This window comes from Elephas maximus, chromosome 25, assembly GCF_024166365.1.
Source record: "Elephas maximus indicus isolate mEleMax1 chromosome 25, mEleMax1 primary haplotype, whole genome shotgun sequence".
NCBI classification, from domain to species: domain Eukaryota; kingdom Metazoa; phylum Chordata; class Mammalia; order Proboscidea; family Elephantidae; genus Elephas; species Elephas maximus.
In genome coordinates this window covers 33,782,763-33,803,989 of record NC_064843.1, presented here as the reverse complement: position 1 = coordinate 33,803,989, position 21,227 = coordinate 33,782,763, and the positions used below count along the sequence as shown (strand labels likewise).

Genomic DNA, 21,227 nt, shown 5'->3' with positions numbered 1-21,227 from the left:
GGAGCCTATAACATGTCCTTTAGAACAAGACACCAGTAGCACCAGGACAAGAACAGGTTTTCTTAAACCTCCTCTTTCTACAAAAATCTGACCCAGTCGTTCTGAGACGCCTCTAGATAGGTGACCCAGCACAGGGGGAGAAATTGTGGGAGGAAACTGCTCTCCCCATACCTCCATCTCTTGCTGTGCCACTTCACACGCAGCCCCCAGCCCCACCACCAAGGGTGTGGGCACTGTCCCAGACCGCATACCCCGTTCCTGCCCCCCTCCACTCTGCAGGGCCTCCACACGCACACGGGGCCGGCGGCGAATGTAGATGGCACCAACCCCTAGCAAACAAAGTGCGGTTAAAAAGAGAGAGAGAGAAAGAGAAATGCAAATGAGACAAAATATTACTTTCCAAAGGGATCAAAAAAACTTTCAACTTTTCTATAAGTTTGAATTTTTCTAAATAAAAAAAGTTGGGGTAAAAGAAGAAGTGGCAGTAAAAGCATAGTATTTAGCAAAATTATGTATCGTCAGACAGGTGACTAGCAGAAGGAATAATGAACAAAATGGTTTAAAAGTAGCTGCCTATGCATATATGAAATATATCATTCATTGCAGCATTATTTGTAATAGCAAAGATTGGAAACAACTTGGATGCCAACCATCTGGGGAATGGTCAGATAAATGAGGGTATGTCCATACAATGAAATAGCAAGCAGGTATATAAAAGAATGAGGAAGCTCTTTCTGTATGGATACTGTAAAATTTCCAAGACACATTGTTGGAAAACCAGTGAAATCCAAATAAAGTGTGTATTTTAGTTTAAAAAAAAAAAAAAAAAAGATGCATTATTAGGTGAAAAAAGTAAGATCCTGAACAATGAATACCATATGCGACTGTTTAGGTAACAAAGCAAAGCATGGGAAAGGTTGTGTGCTTGCAAATGTATAGAATAATTCTAGAAAAATACCCAAGAAACTGCCTCCCCAGAGGGGAACTCCATGGCTACAAGAAAGAGGCGGGAGATAGACTTTCCACTGTATACTTTTTTTGCAGCTTTTGAATTTTGCACCATATATTACCTTTTCTAAAAATAAATAAATAAAAACTTTGAGGAATAAAAGGGAAGGGTCAGAATGGGAGTAAAATTTGGCACAATTCACAATTTCCCAGTGTATATCAAAACTGAAAAAAGTGTATAACCTATGAGTCAGCAAACACTCTTACAGGAATTTCATACCAAAAAATGAAAATGAGTGTGTAAAGTTAGTCACTAAATAGTCTAGGGTTTTTGAATAGAGTAGGCACTTGATAAAGTTCATTTACTGACTCTTCTCCCATACAGGACAACTGTTCAGGCAGAGGCTGTAGATATCATAAAAACTAAGACAGTGGTTCCCAAATTTACTATGAAGGACACAAATTTTAAAATAATTGATGTACCAAACTGTATTTTATTAAGAAGTATCTCATTTCACCATTTAAAAAACCAAATTCAATTATCCTCCACTATGTTAATCTATGCAATTCCCAAGTTCAAAAAGCAAGTGCTCAGATACCGTAACGTGGTAAAGGACACAACATTATCCACATCTATTTAGACCCTGAGTTCAGAAATCAGGAGTTTGGGTACTAAGGGATATCCGTATAAATGTAAGTGCTGATCAGAGGTTCCTGTCAATGTGATAACTGCTTTCATCAAAATAGATACATCTATAATAAAAGTGAATCCCTGGTGGCTCAGTGGTTAAAAGGTCAGCTGCTATTTTGCAGAGTGGTGTCTAGGGTCTTCAACACTAGCAAGTGGCCATCTAAGATGCATCAATTGATCTCAACCCACATGAAGCAAAGGAGAATGAAGACCACCAAAGACACAAGGTAATTATGAGCCCATGAGACAGAAAGGGCCACATCAATCAGAGACTACATCAGCCTGAGACCAGAAAAACTAGATGGTGCCTGGCTATAACTGATGACTGCCATGACAGGGAACACAACAGGGAATCCCTGAAGGAGCAGGAGAACATTGGGATGCAAACCTCAAATTCTCATAAAAAGACCAGGCTTAATGCTCTAGACTAGAAGGACCCTGGAGGTCATGGTCCGCAGGCCTTCTCTTAGCCCAAGACAGGAACCATTCCAAAAGCCAACTCTACAGACAGGGATTGGACTGGACTATAAGACAGAGAATGACACTTGTGAGGAGTGAGCCTTATGGATCAAGTAGACACATGAGACTATGTGGGCAGCTGCTGTCTGGAGGGGAGATATGAAGGCCAAAGGGGACAGAAGCTGGCTAAATGGACGCAGAAATACAGGGTGGAGAGAAGGAGTATGTTGTCTCGTTAGGCGGAGAGCAACTAGCAGTATATAGCAAGGTATACGTAAGTTTTTGTATGAGAGGCCAACTTGATTTGCAAACTTTCACTTAAAGCACAATAAAAATTAAAAAAAAAAAAAGGTTGGCTGCTAACCAAAACGTCAGCAGTTCAAATTCACCAGGCATTCCTCGGAAACCTTATGGGCTAGTTCTAGTCTATCTTACAGGGTCCCTGTGAGTCGGGATTAACTCGATGGCAACATGTACAGTAAAAGTCAATAAAGGCAATATTTTAGCTAGATTAAGAAAGAATGTCTATTGCACTTTGTGAAATAGTACGTCTCAAAACCACTTTTATGTGGGGAGCCATAGAAGCAGTCACCTTACATGCTTCTAGGAGCTCACTGTACTTTGTTCCACAAGGTATACACCAGATGACACGCTCTGTAAACACACAAAGTGTAGTGACACAAGTATCACCAACCACCACAGGTCCTCACCCCACAGACAGAGTTGTTTGCTATGGCTGTCTCCATAATACAGAGAACAATAGTCTCTTCTCAAGTCTCTTCTTGGGGGAAGAGGCAGGACTCAAGCTTAAAAACACCCCTAAAGCTAACAGGACCATAAGTAACAGAAAGGTATCCTTGAGAGACTAACAGGAGCACAGACTACTAAGTCTTTTAGGAACAAAAACTAGAAGAAATATAAAAACTCATATAATCTCATCTAAGCTAAAAATTACCCAAAACGAGAAGAAACAGATGCAAACATCCATTAATAATCGAAAGTAGAATATGCACAATATGAATCTAGGAAAATTGGAAGTCGTCAAAAATTAAATAGAATGCATAAACATCGATATCCTAGGTGTTAACCCATTGCCATTGAGTCGATTCCGACTTACAGCAACCCTGTAGGACAGAGTAGAACTGTTCCAAAGGGTTTCCAAGGAGCAGTTGGTAGATTCAAATTGCCGACTTTTTGGTTAGCAGCCGAACTCTTAACCACTGAGCCACCAGTGTTCCTCCTAGGCATTAGTGAGTGAAATGGACTGGTATTGGCCATTCTGAGTAAATCATATGGTCTCCCATGCCAGGAATGACGAATTGAAGAGGAATGGCGTCATGTTCATCATCAAAAGAGCATTTCAGGATCTATCCTGAAGAACAACACTGTCAGTGATAGGTTAATATCCATGTACCTACAAGAAAGGCCAGTTAATAAGACTATTATTCAAATTTATGCACCAACCAGTAATGCCAAAGATGACAAAACTGAAGACTTTATCAAATTCTGCAGTCTGAAATTGATCAAACATGCAATCAAGATGCATTGATAATTACTGGTGGTTGGAATGCAAATGCTGGAAATGAAGAAGAAGGACTGGTAGTTGGAAAATATGGTCTTGGTGACGGAAATGACACCAATGCCGGAGAACGCATAATAAAATTTTGCAAAACCAACAACTTCTTTGTTGTACATACCTTTTTGCAACAACATAAATGGTGACTATACCCATGGATCTCATCAGGTGGAAACCACAGGAATCAAATCAACTACACGTGTGGGAAGAGACAATGGAAAAGCTCAGTATCACGAGTCAGAACAAGGCCAGGGGCCAATTGCGGAACAGACCATCAATTGCTCAAAGACAAGTTCAAATCAAAGCTGAACAAAAATTCAGAGAAGTCCATGACAGCCAAAATACGTCCTTAAGTACATCCCACCTGAATTTGGAGACCATCTCAAGAACAGATTTGACGCATTGAACACTAATGACCAAAGAACAGACGAGTTGTGGGAAGACACCAAGGACATCATACATGAAGAAAACAAAAGTTCACTAAAAAGACAGGAAAGAAAGAAAAGACCAAAATGGATTTCAGAAAAGGCTTTGAAACTTGCTCTTGAACACAGAGTAGCTAACGTGAATGGAAGAAATGACAATGTAAAGTGAAATGTGCGAAGACCTGGAGTTAGAAAACCAAAAGGGAAGAACACTCGGCATTTCTCAAGCTGAAAGAACTGAAGAAAAAATTCAAGCCTTGAGTTACAATTTTGAAGGATTCTAGGTGCAAAAAATTGAATGACACAGGAAGTATCAAAAGAAGATGGAAGGAATACACAGAGTCACTGTACCAAAAAGAATTGGTCGATGTTCAACCATTTCAGGAGGTAGCATATGATCATGAACCGATGGTACTGAACAAAGAAGTCCAAGCTGCACTGAAGGCATTGGTGAAAAATAAGGCTCCAAGAATTGAGGGACTATCAATTGAGATATTTCAACAAAGGGATGCAGTGCTGGAGGTGCTCACTTATCTATGCCAAGAAATTTGGATGATAGCTACCTGGCCAACTGACTGTAAGAGATCCCTATTTGTGCCCATTTCAAAGAAAAGTGATCCAATAGAATGCAGAAATTATTGAATAATATCATTAATATCACAAGTAAAATCTTGTTGAAGGTTATCCAAAAGCGGTTGCAGCAGTACCTCGACAGGGAACTGCCAAAAATTCAAGCTGTATTCAGAAGAGGACGTGGAACCAGGGATATCATTGCTGATGTCAGATGGATCTTAGCTGAAAGCAAAGAATACCAGAAAGATGTTTACCTGTGTTTTACTGACTGTGCAAAAGCATTTGTCTGTGTGGATCATAACAAATTATGGATAACACTGCGAAGAATGGGAATTCCATAACCCTTCATTGTGCTCACGTGGAACCTGTACATAGACCAAGATATAGACATTTGAACAGTGCAATGGGGTACTGCACGGTTTAAAATCAAGAAAGGTGTGAATCAGGGTTGTATCCTTTTTCCATACTTATTCAATCTGTATACTGAGCAAATAATCTGAGAAGCTGAACTATATGAAGAAGGATGTGCCATCAGGATTGGTAGAAGACTCATTAACAACCTGTGATACACAGATGACAAAACCTTGCGTGCTGAAAGAGAAGAGGACTTGAAGCACTTATTGACGAAAATCAAAAACCACAGCCTTCAGTATGGATTACTCCTCAACACAAAAAGAACAAAAATTCTCACAACTGGACCAATAAGCAACATCATGATAAATGAAGATAAGATTGACGTTGTCAAGGATTTCATTTTACTTGGATCTGCCATCAAGGCCCATGGAAGCAGCAGTCAGGAAATCGAACAACATACTGCATTGGGTAAATCTACTGCAAGAGTATTAAAAAGCAAAGATGTCACTTTGAGGACTAAGATGCGCCTGACATAAGCCATGATATTCTAAATTACCTCATATGCATGCAAAAGGTGTACAATGAATAAGGAAGACCAAAAAAGAGTTGATGCCTTTGAGTTATGGTGGTGGTGAAGAATATACCATGGACTGCCAGAAGGACAACTCTATCTTGGAAGAAATACAGCCTGAGTGCTCCTTGGAAGCAAGGATGGTGAGACTTTGTCTCATGTACTTTGGACATGTTATCAGGAGGGACCAGTCCCTGGAAAAAGACATCATACTTGATAAAGTAGAGGGTCAGCAAAGAAGAAGACCCTCGATGAGATGGACTGACACAGTGGCTGCAACAACAGGCTCAAACATTGCGATGATTGTGAGGATGGTACATAGGGTCGCTGTAAGTCAGAACCAACTTGATGGCACCTAACAATGACAACAAGCTAAATAAAGCAAGACACTGATAATGAAGGATGCAAAGAATGAATACCTCTAAAGACTTCACCAAAAGAGTAAAAAGACCACTTACAGATTGGGAAAGAATTTTCAGCTATGACATCTCCGACAAGCGCCTGATCTCTAAAATCTATATGATTCTGTCAAAACTCAACCACAAAAAGACAAACAACCCAATCAAGAAGTGGGCAAAGGATATGAACACACACTTCACTAAAGAAGATATTCAGGCAGCTGACAGATACATGAGAAAATGCTCTCGATCATTAGCCATTAGAGAAATGCAAATTAAAACTACGATGTGATTCCATCTCACTCCCACAAGGCTGGCATTAATCCAAAAAACACAAAATAATAAATGTTGGAGAGGCTGCGGAGAGATTGGAACTCTTATACACTGCTGGTGGGAATGTAAAATGGTACAATCACTTTGGAAATCTATCTGGCGTTATCTTAAACAGTTAGAAATAGAACTACCATAAAAAAAATATCCCACTCCTCGGAATATACCCTAGAGAAATAAGAGCCTTCACATGAACAGATATATGCACACCCATGTTTATTGCAGCTCCGTTTACAATAGCAAAAAGCTGGAAGCAACCAAGGTGTCCATCAACGGATGAATGGTTAAATAAATTGTGGTATAGTCACACAATGGAATACTACGCATCAATAAGGAAGTGACAAATCTGTGAAACATTTCATAACATGGAGGAACCTGGAAGGCATTATGCTGAGCGAAATCAGTCAGAGGCAAAAGGACAAATATTATATAAGACCACTATTATAAGATCTTGAGAAATAGTATAAACTGAGAAGAACACATACTTTTGTGGTTACGAGGAGGGGAGGGAGGGAGGGTGGGAGAGGGTTTTTTACTGATTAATTAGTAGATAAGAACTGCTTTAGGTGAAGGGAAGGACAATACTCAATACCTGGAAGGTCAGCTCAACTGGACTGGACCAAAAGCAAAGAAGTTTCTGGGATAAACTGAATGCTTCAAAGGTCAGCGGAGCAATGGCGGGGTTTGGGGACCATGGTTTAAGGGGACTTCTAAGTCAATTGGCAAAATAATTCTATTATGAAAACATTCTGCATCCCACTTTGAAATGTGGCGTCTGGGGTCTTAAATGCTAACAAGCGGCCATCTCAGATGCATCAATTGGTCTCAACCCACCTGGATCAAAGAAGAATGAAGAACACCAAGGTCACACGACAACTAAGAGCCCAAGAGACAGAAAGGGCCACATGGACCAGAGACCTACATCATCCTGAGACCAGAAGAGCAGTTGGTGCCCGGCCACAATCGATGACTGCCCTGACAGGGAGCACAACAGAGAACCCCTGAGGGAGCAGGAGAACAGTGGGATGCAGACCCCAAATTCTCATAAAAAGACCAGACTTAATGGTCTGACTGAGACTAGAGGAATCCCGGTGGTCATGGTCCCCAAACCTTCTGATGGCCCAGGACAGGAACCATTCCCGAAGACAACTCATCAGACATGAAAGGGACTGGACAGTGCGTAGGAGAGAGATGCTGATGAAGAGTGAGCTAATTATATCAGGTGGACACTTGAGACTGTGGTGGCATCTCCTGTCTGGAGGGGGGATGGGAGGATAGAGAGAGTTGGAAGCTGGCAAAATTGTCACGAAAGGAGAGACTGGAAGGGCTGGCTCATTAGGGGGAGAGTAAGTGGGAGTACGGACTAAGGTGTATATAAACTTATATGTGACAGACTGACTTGATTTGTAAACGTTCACTTGAAGCTCAATAAAAGTTAATTAAAAAAAAAAAAAAAAAAAGAATGAATACCATAGTGGGGCAGACAAGATAGCTGAGTCTATCTAGCTAAATTTGTTATGAAAAAATTCTTGTTCCTGAACCAAATTAGCCTCCATATGCCTTCTAAGGATTTTCTAAAGGACTAGGAAGAATGGCCTATAGTATAGTAACTTCTAGGGACTACAAATAGGCAAGTATTCCTGGCTATTGCTAAATGACAATTGCATTCTGCAAGGCATTCTATTTCCTCTGAGAGCAAAGGCAGCTTCAAAAGACTCCAAGATACAACTGGTTAAGGGTTTCCTGGGAGGTATAGAAACGCAGAATTCTAAAGGATGCTAGTACCTTTTGGACCATAGATCTTGTGACCACTGATGCTCATGAGATCAATTTTCATGTCATTGACATCAAGTGGGATTTTCCCAACGGCCTGGGCTGCATCGGTGTGGAAATATACCTTTCTGGAACTGCAAATCCGCCCTACGGAAACAATAGAGGGAAAGATCCACAACACAATGTTGGGAAGTTACCTATGAGAGGTTCCATAATGCAAAACTGTAATCACATCATTAGTTTCTCGCCATATAGTAAATCACTGCTCTCTCTTTGGGTTCCAGCTTTCTTGACTGGAATAAATAAGAAATGAGGGCAAAGCACCAAGCCAAAACACCCCTGATGTTCTGATATGTAACACTCTTCCCATCTCATTAACATTGGCCTCTCAACATATCAGATGAACATTTAGTTTGTTTGTTTGTTTTTTAATTTAAAAGGAGAAAGATGAACAGATGTATTTGCTAATCTGCGTAAGAGATTATAAGGTGAGTCTCTAACTCTAAATGGGGTTAATAGATATTCTAAAGGGGAAAGAGAACTACAAAAAAGGGTGAGTTTTGTTTTATTTTTCCCACAAACTACAGTAAAACATAAGGAACATAAAAGGTACTAAACCTGGATTCAAATACTAGCTATGCCACTTTATAATATTTCCTTGAACAAAGTACTTTAGCTCTTGCCCTTGATTTCCTTACTGCACTCTATAGAGTGTTACGGTTCCCAGTCCAATCCTGCTCCCCATACAGATTCTGGCAGTGGGCAAGAATTAGGGTACATCTACGATACTGACCTATTTCCGCAATGGGTTGCTTCACTCCAATCTCATTGTTCACAGTCATGACTGAAACCAGGCTGGTATCTGGCTGGATGGCAGCCTCTAGTTCCTAAGAAAATGCAAGAGTGAAGAGACTCTATATTGCCAACAAGTCCTCCCTAACTCAGAATGTATGCAAGCTTAGTCTTGACAAAAGGCTTTTCACTGAACACCTATTGGAATAGTTAAAATAAAAAGAGTGACAACACCAGATGCTGGTAATGCAGAGAAATTGGATCACTTATATTCTGCTGGTAGTAATTAATGTAAAATGGTACAGCCGCTCTAGAAAACAGTTTGGCAGTTTCTAATAAAACTAAACATGAAATTACCACGATCCAGCAATTGCACTCTTGGGCATTTATCCCAGAGAAATGGAAATTTAAGATCATGCAAAAACCTATATATGAATGTTCACAGTAGCTTTATTCATAATAGCAAAAAAACTAGAAACAACCCTGATGTCCTTCGATGGGTGAATGGTTAAACAAACTGTGGTACACCTATACCATGGAATATCACTCAGGAATAAAAAGAAACAAATTATTGATACATGCAATAGCTTGAATGAATCCTCAAAGGTTTATGCTGAGTATAAACAGCAAATCCCAAAAGGTTACAAAATGTAAGACTCCATTTATATACTACTATTATTGAAATAACAAAATTACAGAAATGCAGACTACATTAGTGGTAATAAAAGAACAACACCAAGGATCCTTGTGGAGAAAGAACTGTTCCATTGCCTTGACTGTGGTGCTGGTGGTTACACAAACCTACACAGGTGATAAAACTACATAGAACTAAACACACTCGTATGAGTACAACTGGGGAAATCAGAAAAACATTAATGGATTGTATCAATATCCTAGCTGTGATATTGACATTGTACTATACTTTTGCAAGATACTATCACTGAGGGAAACTGGATAAAGGGTACATGAGATTTCTGTACTGTTTCTTTCAACTCCATGTAAATCTAAAATTATTTAAAAATAAAAAGGTTAAAAGAAAAGGGAGGGACAGCCTTTGCTACTGAAGGTTGTCAGAGCAAGCTGTGAAGAACAGAGTAAATAGCAAAGAACAGGGTTACTATTAACAATGTAAAGGCCAGGATGACATCTGTCTGAAACATTACACACCTCAGAGAAATTATTAATCAGTTCACCAATATCTATTATACCTTCCCTGACACTCAGTCTAATGTAGGTTCTCAATGTCATGTTCTCTCTCAGCTCCATGTTCGCTTCCGTCATTGCACTTATCCCAATTTATAATTATTTCATTTACAGGTAGTCCCCAACTTACGACATATTCCAGTTATGACGAACTGCACTTAGGACCAACTAGTTTTTTTTTTTTTTCACATATTATCATTAGTAATATATACTACATACGACGTTGCACATAACTTGCTGATATTATCATTCTCAGATGTTCACTTGCAGATGTTCAATGTTATGATTTACTGTTGAAAACACTGCCGTATAGTAGGCTATGAAAACTAAAAAAAAAAAAAAAAAAGAGGTATTCGACTTACATCAGAACAGAATTACAAAAGAGTCGTCACAAGGGAACTCTGTCATTAAATCAGGGACTACCTGTATGTTTGTTTACTTGTTAGCTGTCCTCTTCACTAGAATGTAAGCTTCCTGGAGGCAGGGAATAGGCCTGTTTTGTTCATCCTTCTATCCTCCCCAGTACCTGGCATTGTGGCACAATAAATAACACTAAGTGAAAAAAAAAGCAATATGCTAAGCATTATGAGAAATAAAAATACAGAACAACAACAACAAGCCTTCAAGAAACATAGCCTAGTTGGAGAGACAGACATATACACGCAACAGAGAAGAAACGTAAAAAGCCACTAAGTGTTGAGGGAATCCAGAGAAGAGAGAGATCAGAACAGGCTGGAGTAGCTAAGGAGATTTCATGAGGAAGGTGGGACTTGAGCTAAGTTCTTAAAAGATGGGGAAGATTAACTAAGTGCAAAGAAGACAGTAAGAGATCAAAGGTGTGGGGATATGTAAGGAAAGGTGCAAGACAGAACTGACCAGTGTACATTAGGGAGACGTATAGGTCTGTATGGCTGATATGAAAGGGTTTTTGAAGGGGCACAGTGGTTGGCAAGACTGAAACAGTAGGTTCCAACCAGCATGTACAGGCTAGTATTATCCTGATACCAAAATCTGACAAAGATATCACAAGAAAATAAAGCTAGAGATCAATATCCTTTATGAATATAGATGCAAAATTCCTCAACAAATACTGGCAAACTGAATCCAACAACATATAAAACTGACTAAACACCAATGACCAAGTGGCATTTATTCCAGGAATGCAAGACTAGTTAAACATACAAAATCAATCAATGTAATATACCATATTAATAAAGAACAAAAACCACTTGATCACCTCGATAGATCTAAAAAAATATTTGACAAAATCCAACAACTTTTTATGATAAAAACTGTTAACAAACTAGGAATAGAAGGGAATTCCCTCAACCTAATAAACAGCATCTATGAAAATCCATAGCTAATATCATACTTAATGGTGAAAGACCAGAAGCTCTCACTACTTCTATTCAACATTGGAAGTTCTTATCAAGATAGTTAGGCAAGAAAAAGAAACAAAAGCATCCAGAATGAAAAAGAAGTAAAATTCTCTCTATTCACAGGTGACATGATCGCGTATGTGGAAAACCCTAAAGAATCCATATGAAAAGAAAACCAAAAACCAAACCCGCTACCATCGAGTCAATTCCAAATCAGAGTGACCCTACAGGACAGAGTAGAACTGCCCCACAGAGATCCCAAGGGGTGCCTGGTGGATTTGAACTGCCGACCTTTCGGTTAGCAGCCATAGCACTTAACCACTACGCCACCAGAGTTTTCATATGAAAAAATTAGAGTTAATAAATAAGTTAGCAAAGTCACAATATATAAGATCAATATACAAACATCAGTTGTATCTCTGTATACTAGCAATGAACAATCCAAAAATGAAGTTAAGAAAACAATTCCATTTATAATAGCATCAAAAGAATAAAACAGAAAAGAATTAAATTTATCCTAATAAAAATATTTAACCAGGGAAGTGAGACTAGTACACGGAAAACTACAAAACATTGTTGGGAGAAGTTAAAGAAAATGTAAATAAATGGAAAGATATCCCAAGTTCACAGATTAGAAGATTTAATATTGTTAAGATGGTTAATATCCCCCAAATTTATCTACAGATTCAATGCAATCCCTATCAAAATTCCGAGTGCCTTTTTTTGCAGAAACTAACAAATTGATCCTAAAATTCACATGGATTTGCAAGGGATCTCAAATAGTCAAAACAATCTTGAAAAAGAATATCAAAGTTGGAGGACTCACACTTCCCAATTTCAAAATTACTACAAAGCAATAATAATCAAGACAGTGTGGTACTGGCAGAAGGACAGACATAAAGATCAATGAAACAGAATTGAAAGCCATACGTCTATGGTCAATTATGGTGCCACGACCATCCAATGGGGAAAGAGTAGTTTTTTCAACAAATGGTGCAGGATCTCCATATGCAAAAGAATTAAGTTGGGCCATTACCTCACACCATATATACAATTTAATTCAAAATGGACCAAAGGCATAAATGTAAGAACTACAACTATAAAATGTAGAAACAAAGAAAACACAGAAGTAAACACAACACAGATTTGACAATGAATTCTTAGATATGGCACTAAAAACACAACCAAAAAAAGAAAAAATAAATTGGATTTCATCAAAACAAGAAATATCTGTGCCCCAAAGGACACTATCAAGAAAGTGAACGACCAATGTCACAAAACAGTATGTGTATTAATTGTTTAATGAGAAACTAATGTGCTCTGTAAACTTTTGGCTAAAGCATAATATAAATAAATAAAGTGAACAGACAACTCATACAATGGGAGAAAATATTTGTAAATCGTGTATCTGATAAGGATTTAGTATCCAGAATGTCTAAAGAACTCCTACAACTCAATAACAAAGAGACAATGTTAAAAAATGGGCAAAGGCTTGAGCAACGTGCTCTTTTAAGAACTATTTATATAGGATCAAACTCACAACAGTAAGTCAAAAGATTAGACAGGAACCTTAGGGGGCAGTGAGTTTACATTAATGAGGGAGAACAACTCAGAAAAAGAGGTGAGAATGGTTGCGCCACTTGAATATAATCAGTGTCACTGAATTGTACATGTAGAAACTGTTGAACTGGCATATGTTTTGCTGTGTACATTCTCAACAACAACAAAAAATAAAATTTTTTAAAAATAGGCAAAGGATTGAATAGACATTTCTCTGAAGAAGATATACAAATGGCAAATAAGCACATGAAAAAATGCTTAATATAATCAATCATTAGGGAAAAGCAAATCAAAACCACAATGAGCTACGACTACATACCCACAGAGATGGCTATAATAAAAAAAGATAGACAATAAGAAGTACCAGCAAGCATCTTAGTTATCTCGTGCTGCTATAACAGAAATACCGTGAGTGAGTGGTTTCAACAAACAAAAATTTATTTTTCACAGTTTAGGAGGCTAGGAGTCTGAATTCAAAGCACCAGCCCTAGGAGAAGGCTTTCTCTCTTTATTGGTACTAGGGGAAGGTCCTTATTCCTTGGCTCCTTGGTGATCCTCAGGTGGCATGGTGTCTATCTTCTCCCATCTCTGCTTCTCTCTGCTTACTTGTTTAATCTCTTTTATATCTCAAAAGAGAATTACTCAAGACACACCCTATACTAATCCTTCCTCATTAACACAACAAAGACAATCCATTGCCAAACGGGATTATAACCACAGGCAAAGGGATTAGGATTGACAACACACATTTTGTGGGGGACACAATTCAATCCATAAAAGCAAGAATATGCAGAAACTGAAACTCTCACACACTGCTGTTAGAAATGTAAAATGGTACATCCACTTTGGAAGATAATTTGGAAGTTCTTTTAAAAAGTTAAATATAAATTTGCCCTACAAACCAGCAATTCCTAGGTATCTATCCAACAAAATGAAAACGTATGTCCCCAGAAAGACCAGTAAGCAAAGGTTCACAGCAGCATTATTCATAGTAGCCAGAAAGTGGAAATAACTCAAATATACACCAACTGATGAATGGGTAAATAAAATGTGGTATAGCCATACAAGGTGCCCTGTGGAACACTGGTTAAGTGATTCGGCTGCTTACCAAAAGTCAGCAGTTTGAATACACCAGCCATTCCCTGGAAACTCTCTGGGGCAGTTTTACTCTGTCCTATAGGGTCATTATGAGTTGGAATCAACTCGACAACAATGGGTTATACCCATACAATGGGATACTTCTCATCAAAACAAAGGAACTAACTACTGATACTTGCTACAACACGAACCTCAAAAACATGCTCAAAGACACCACACACAAAACTAAAACACGTACACAAATATTCAGAGCAGCATTGTTCATAATAACCATAATGGGCCAAAATGTGGTAACAACCCAAGTGCCCATCAACTGATAAATGGATTTAAAAAAATGTGGCTTATCTATACAATAACATATTATTCAACCAAAAAAAGGAATGAAGTACTGATACATGCTACATCATAGATGAACCTTGAAAACATCATACTAAAGGAGTCAGACACAAAAGGCCACGTATTTTATGAAATGTACAGAATAGGTAGAATGCCCATAGAGACAGAAAGTAGATTTGTAGTTGAAAGCAGGAGGAAATTGGCGTGCCTGCTAATGGGTATGAGCTTTTTCTTGGGGAGAGGCCATAAAAATATTCTGGAATGACCCAAAGCCAACTCTTCAGACAGAAATTGGACTGGACTATAAATTAGAAAATGATACTGGTGAGAAGTTAGCTTCTTGGCTCAAATAGACACATGAGACTATGTGGGCTGCTCCTGTCTGGAGGTGAGATAAAAAGGCAGAGGGGTACAGAAGCTGGCTGAATGAACACAAGTAATACAGGGTGGAGAGGAGTGTCCTGTCTCATTAGGGGGAGAGCAGCTAGGAGTACATAGCAAGGTGTGTATAAGTTTTTGTAGGAGGGACTGATTTGATTTGTAAATTTTCACTTAAAGCATGATAAATTAAAAATAATTTTAAAAATATTCTGGAATGAGATAGTGGTGAGAGTTGCAAAACTCTGCAAATGTATTAAAAACCACTGAATTGTATGCTTTAAAGGGGTAAATGTTATGGCATGTGAATTACGTCGCAATGTTTAAAAACATGACAACATGCTGAAGGAAATGGAAATTGCTCAAGGTTTTTGGGCAAAGTGAAAAAACATCAAAACAATACTTTAGAAATAAAGTCTGGTAACAGTCTGCAGGACATACTGGGGGGTGGTGGCTAAAGGACTAGTTCAGGCAACAGAGCTTTAGTCCAGAGGTTGCTAAGATCCAGGATGCAGCCCGAACAAGGGAATGAAAGAAAAAGCTACAGACATGCTGACTGATTGAATGTAAGCAAGAAGAAAGAGGGAAAAAACAAAGAATGGTAAGAAACAGTTTACAGTTTGGAGTAAAGGCTCTGTCTACAAAGTGTATCTTAGGATTTGTCTAAGGATCCTGGTTTCCAAAATCTGATGGTAATGTCAGATTCATCTTTCAAAAGTGACATAGAAAGAAATGGGCCAAAAATGCAAATATTCTTTAAGAAAACCACACCCCCTCTTTAAGGGGTTGAGAAACATCAGTGCAGGGGAAGAAGGGGCCAGAGCTTTGCAATGGTTACAATAAGTCCCTGGCATCCTGCACATGTGCCCAGTGGCTCTTATGTAAACCAGGAAGCACTGACAAAGCTGAAAAACAAGTTCTCCAGAGAAAAGATGGATGATACATACTCAGGGGAAAAACACCCTCAGTTCCCCTGACATGCCTATTTGTCTAAATCCTACCCTAACAATTAGATCTATTTCTTAAAGCTCAAACTGAGGCTGAAGAGATTGATTAACTGGCTGAAGCCAAGCTCCTCCTATTTTGTCCCCTCCTACCAAGAGTCACTCCTACCTTTAGGTTGATGATTCCGCTCTTCTGCACTGGAAGATAGGTGACCTGAAAGCCCTCAGCTTCCAGTGAACGGCAGGAGTCCAAGACACATTTGTGTTCAGTCTGGGTGGTGATCAGGTGCTTTTTCCGTGACTTATAGAACCTAGCCACGCCCTAGAAATTGGTGGTGGTAGAATGAAGAAGAAAACACTCAGAGTGACAGCAATGACTTTGATCCCATGTCTAAAGAGAAAGTGGACAAAAGCAAAAAATGGGGACAATGCCTATCCCTGGATTCCAGGAAAGAGTCCCTCTCTGTCATATCTACTTCAATAACAAAATATAACAAATATGGCGATACCCATAAAACCCAGTGCCGTTGATACCAGTATCCAAATCTGGCAGTGTAGAAATGAAACTCAAACACTTAATCCTTGCTGAAGGCAATACTTACATTATAATCTCTTCAGAGAATTATTTAAAAAGATATCTTAAAAGCTGCATTCATACTCTTTGATTTTAATTTCTCTTAAGGAAATATTTTTTAAAAAAAGATGAAGCTTTAGAGATGAAATATGCTGTAGTTGTATTTATAATCCTTTAAAAGAGTTGGGTCACCATTATTCACTTTCTGAAGTAGCTGCCATTCAAAAAACCAAGTGGTTGATGGTCAGAGAGCCATCACCGATCCTATTCAACTACCTCACTCAATCAGTTCAAGAGGAGCAAAGACTTAAGACAGATTGCAAAGGGTTGAAAAGTCAACAATCAGAAAGAGTGTGTGTTTGTCTTCTCTTCACAGTGGGGTGGGGGTTCGGTGAGTGGGAATACATACATAAGATCCAAGTGATGGAGAAATACCATCTCCCAAGTCAGGCGAGCCCAGATGTCCTCTGGTTCCCTTCTCTTACCTTAATTGCTATGTTGTTGGATTCAGTAGCACCACTGGTGAAAATTATCTCACGAGGGTCAGCCCCAATCAGAGATGCTACTTGCTGCAAGTCAAGCAATAAAAGAAACCTAACATTAGTTATCCAGGCAGGAACGGGGGTGCTAGCACAGCTGGGACAGAGCTCTGGACCAAGGACAGCTCCACTGCCCCAGGAAGAAGCCCTACACCAACATTACCATCCCCATTTCAAATCTGAGAAATTGAGGCTTAGAGCAATTAGGTAACTTGCCCAAGATCAGTCAGCTAGGAAATGCTAGAACTAATCAAATGCCCGAGGTCAAACTCTAGGGCCTGCTTTCCGAATCTCTTTCTGAAAGAGCTCCAAACCACCTCCATCTTTACCCCCACCCACCAAAAATGAAATGTCCTTCCCACATGCCACTGAATATCTGACCTCAGAACCTCCCAGACTCCTCTGTACTAACCTGGCGAGCATGTTCCATGGCTGCCTCACTCTCCCAGCCATAAGCATGTGTCCGGGAGTGTGGGTTCCCGTAGTAGTTGACTAGGTAAGGGAGCATGGCATCAAGCACGCGGGGGTCCTGAGCACAAAAGAATAAATCAGTCTTCCCAAGCCCATAGTCAACCTGGGCCCTACTCCTTCCCTCAGACCTGCGCAACCTGCCTCAAGACGCTTCCAATCCTTTAGGCACTCCCAGATTTGGCCTCAAGCAATTTTCCATCCCTTCAGATACTAACCAAATACCAGCCTGATATACTGCTACCCCAAATTGCTCTCAAATCAGATTGTTCTACCATCCCAACAGGTAGTCTACAAATATTGCCTTGTTCTGACAGCTATTTCAGCAAGTGTTTTCATTCCTGCCATGCAAAGTGATCTATGAAGGGCTGGGACATGACAGCTGTTGTTAGATGCCGTTGAGTTTGTACCAACTCGTAGTGACCTTATGTACAACAGAATGAAACACTGCCCAGTCCTGTGCCATCCTCACAATCCTTGATATGTTTGCGCCCATTGTTGTAGCCACCATGTCAATCCATCTCATTGAGGGTCTTCCTCTTTTTCACTGACCCTCTACTTTACAAAGCATGATATCCTTCTCCAGTGATGGGTTCCTCCTGATAACATGCCCAAAGTACGTGAGACAAGGTCACAACATCTTCCCTTCTAAGGAGCATTCTGGCTATACTTCTTCCAAGACAGATTTGTTTGTTCTTCTGGCAGTCCATGGTATATTCAATGTTCTTTGCCAACACCATAATTCAAAGGCATCAGTTCTTCTTCAGTCTTCCTTATTCATTGTCCAGCTTTCACATGCGTAAGAGGCAACTGAAAACACCATGGCTTGTGTCAGGCGCACCTTAGTCCTCAATGTAACATCTTTGCTTTTTAACACTTTAAAGAGGTCTTTTGCAGCAGATTTGCCCAATCCAATACAGCATTTGATTTCCTGACTGCTCTTCCATGTGGGTTGATTGTGAATCCAAGCAAAATGAAATCCTTGATAACATCAAAATTTTCTCCATTTATTGTGGTGTTGCTTATTGGTCCGGTTGTGAGGATTTTTGTTTTCTTTATGTTGAGGTGTAATCCATGTGGAAGGCTGTAGTCTCTGATCTTCATCAGTAAGTGCTTCAAGTCCTCTTCACTTTCAGCAAGCAAGGTCGTGTCATCTGATTATCACAGGTTGTTAATGAGTCTTTCTTCAATCCTGACCCCCATTCTTCTCAGATTATTTACCCATCATACAGATTGAATAAGTATGGTGAAACGATACAACCCTGACACACACCTTTTCTGACTTTAAACCACTCAGGGGATACTGGGACATAACAAGACTCTAACTTGTACAGGAATCCAGATATTTCTGTTCACTGCCATTTAATTCCCCGACCCTGGGGAAAACTGCCCCTCCGTCCTTACCAGAGGAGTTGTAGCTTGCACATCCATATAGAGAGGTCGCAGCACTGGCTCTGCCTCTGGAGCAGGGACCGTATCTGAGGGAATAGCTGACTGGGGAGCATGATCTACAACTGACAAAAAAAAAAAAAAAATGGAACAGTGTGGCCAAATGAGAGGGAATGTAACCGCGGATACAGGGCATCCAAGACAGCAGAAGGTAAAAGCTGGACAGAAGTGAGAAGGTAAGTTTATGTGATGCTGGGGTCAAATCTCAAACAAAAAGGAGACAGAACACTGAGAACCTGTGCAAGCCGGAAGAGAAGGTAAAGGGAAAGAGACACAGTTCTATGGGTGGGATGTTGGGAATAGGGAGGGCTCTTTAGTGCAAGCCATTCAGAATGAATGTGGAGACAGAGCAGGTGACAATTCACTGAAAGGTTACTAGTGGGACGGTAGCCTCGACTCTAAAAGTCCAGTAGAGACTTGAAGGCCGAGCCTCAAAGTCTCTGACGGTCTCCGCGGCTGAATCTGATGGGCGAGGCTGCGGGGTGAAACATGCGGAGGGCTGGCCTGAAAAAGCTCGAGGGATGCAGCAGAGGATGGTCAGAGGGTGTGGGGCACGAGACGCTCCGGAATTTGCAGGTGCGTAGCGGAGCCCGTGTGGGGACAGGTTCTCGTTTCCCCGGGGGGTAGCAGGGAGCAGGATCCGAAGCGTACCGCGCAAGCGCAGCCCCCGAATGGGCGCCCCAGACTTCGATCGAGGAGCAGCAGTCAAGGCTGCGGTCACCCTCCTCCAGACGACTCGTAGCAACATGGTCTAGATGGCAGAGTCCCCCGCCCGAAGTGGCGGCGGTCCTCAGCCCTGAAATCCCGGAAGTGTTGCCTCGTGCCCCGGAAGAGGTTCCTGGGGTCGCGAGCGCCGGACGCTTCGCGTACGGAGTGAGACGTAGAGCTGAGCGACCGCAGCCGCGAGCCGAGGTGAGGTGGGGGCACCGCGGCTTGCGACCCGGAATGCGAAGCGGGCGGTGGAGCCTGGCTACGAACTATCTTTCCTTCCCAGATTTCCCCGAACCCTTGAGTCCGCTCCCTACCCCCCCACCCCCGCTTCCTCCCGACTCCCAGGCTGGCGCTCGGGCCCTCACTTCCCTATCCCCCACACCCCGCAGATGCCGGTGGCCGTGGGTCCCTACGGGCAGTCCCAGCCAAGCTGCTTCGACCGCGTGAAGATGGGCTTCGTGATGGGTTGCGCAGTGGGCATGGCGGCCGGGGCGCTCTTTGGCACCTTTTCCTGTCTCAGGTGAGGGGGGCAGGCGTAAACTCTGGGCAGACTACCCGACCTCCCGCCCCACCCGGTCCTGGCTGGAGCCTAATTGGAGCGTATCTTGTTCAGTTTTCTCAGTAGCCTCTAGCGAGACTGATTTCCTGGCCACATTCGGTCTGGAGGGACAGGTTGAAAGCCTCAGTGTTTAAGAATTCATTCAAGTTGGTTGAGGCTAGCTTTCCTCAAGTGTAGAATGAGAGCAGTAACAGCTATCTCAGAGTTGGAAGCAGATGGACTCTACTCTCAAGGTCATTTTCAGTTTTAGGGACTGTTATTCTCATTTTTCCAGATTATAAATTACCATTAAGCACTTAACCATGTGTCAAGTGTTGTGCTAAATGCTGTACATGTGTCGTCTAATTTATTACAACAAACCTGTGAACCATGTTGTTTATGATCTCTGTTTTACACTTGGAAACCCTGGTGGTGTAGTGGTTAAATGCTACGGTTGCGAACCAAGAGGTCGGCAGTTCGAATCCACCAGGTGCTCCTTGGAAACTCTACGGGGCAGTTCTACTCTGTCCTATAGGGTCGCTATGAGTCGGAATCGACTTGAGGGCAGTGGGTTCTTTTTATTTTACACTTGACACAGCCTGTAAATTGCAGGCTGGATTTTGAATCCGGGTCTGACTCCAGCATCCGTTAACACCATAAAACTATCTAAAACGATAAACATCTTTATTGGATCATGTATACTCTGGAGCACCCGTGTACTTCACACCACATATGCTCTCCCACAACCTGAAGACAGTTGATAATGACATTCATCAGAGATCTTATAATGGATCCTTTTTTTTTTATCATTACTCACCTCAGGTGGGAAAAGATAATGCCCAGCAAGTGGTAAATAAGGTATGGGAACTGGCAAACTTAGGAGTGCTTGGTTCATTATTATTAGCACAGATTGGCAATACTACTTGCGTTTTTGTTTCCAATTGGCCCTATCTTGGTTTCCTCCTCACAGGATCGGAATGCGGGGTCGGGAGCTGATGGGCGGCATTGGGAAAACCATGATGCAGAGTGGTGGCACTTTTGGCACATTCATGGCCATCGGGATGGGCATCCGATGCTAACTAGTGCAGTGGTTGCCCACCATGTCTACCCCCTCCCATCCATCCCAGCCCATGTAGTATAATAAAACGGTGTTTGAGTAA

The 21,227-nt window shown here is 40.9% G+C and overlaps 2 protein-coding genes across 4 annotated transcripts in view; one reads left to right on the top strand and one right to left on the bottom strand.

Moving 5' to 3' along the window:
- Positions 1-19,646, bottom strand: part of NFS1 (NFS1 cysteine desulfurase) — a 26,664-nt gene extending 7,018 nt beyond the window's left edge. Inside the window, exons 1-8 of one of the 3 annotated variants that reach the window (XM_049869468.1) lie at positions 19,470-19,646; positions 18,774-18,883; positions 17,314-17,430; positions 16,848-16,931; positions 15,958-16,110; positions 8,892-8,985; positions 8,111-8,245; positions 172-329 (exon numbers count right to left, since the gene is read on the bottom strand). In XM_049869468.1, the coding sequence (XP_049725425.1) occupies positions 172-329; positions 8,111-8,245; positions 8,892-8,985; positions 15,958-16,110; positions 16,848-16,931; positions 17,314-17,430; positions 18,774-18,883; positions 19,470-19,566 (948 nt within the window). In that variant the 5' untranslated portion in view covers positions 19,567-19,646. The remainder of the gene's footprint in view (positions 1-171; positions 330-8,110; positions 8,246-8,891; positions 8,986-15,957; positions 16,111-16,847; positions 16,932-17,313; positions 17,431-18,773; positions 18,884-19,469) is intronic. The other 2 variants (XM_049869469.1, XM_049869470.1) reach the window with 2 other exon arrangements.
- On the top strand, positions 19,625-21,227 carry ROMO1 (reactive oxygen species modulator 1). The gene is made up of 3 exons (XM_049869471.1): positions 19,625-19,730; positions 19,919-20,049; positions 21,038-21,227. Exons 2-3 carry the CDS (start codon positions 19,919-19,921, stop codon positions 21,144-21,146), a joined length of 240 nt encoding a protein of 79 aa, XP_049725428.1. The 5' UTR covers positions 19,625-19,730; the 3' UTR covers positions 21,147-21,227.

What these genes read in the sequence shown, in the direction of transcription:
- ROMO1 (XM_049869471.1), top strand. Translation starts at nt 19,919, where the DNA reads ATGCCGGTGGCCGTGGGTCCCTACGGGCAGTCCCAGCCAAGCTGCTTC. An exon ending in GGCACCTTTTCCTGTCTCAG is followed by an intron (nt 20,050 to 21,037) that starts GTGAGGGGGGCA and finishes TCCTCCTCACAG; the next exon opens with GATCGGAATGCGGGGTCGGG.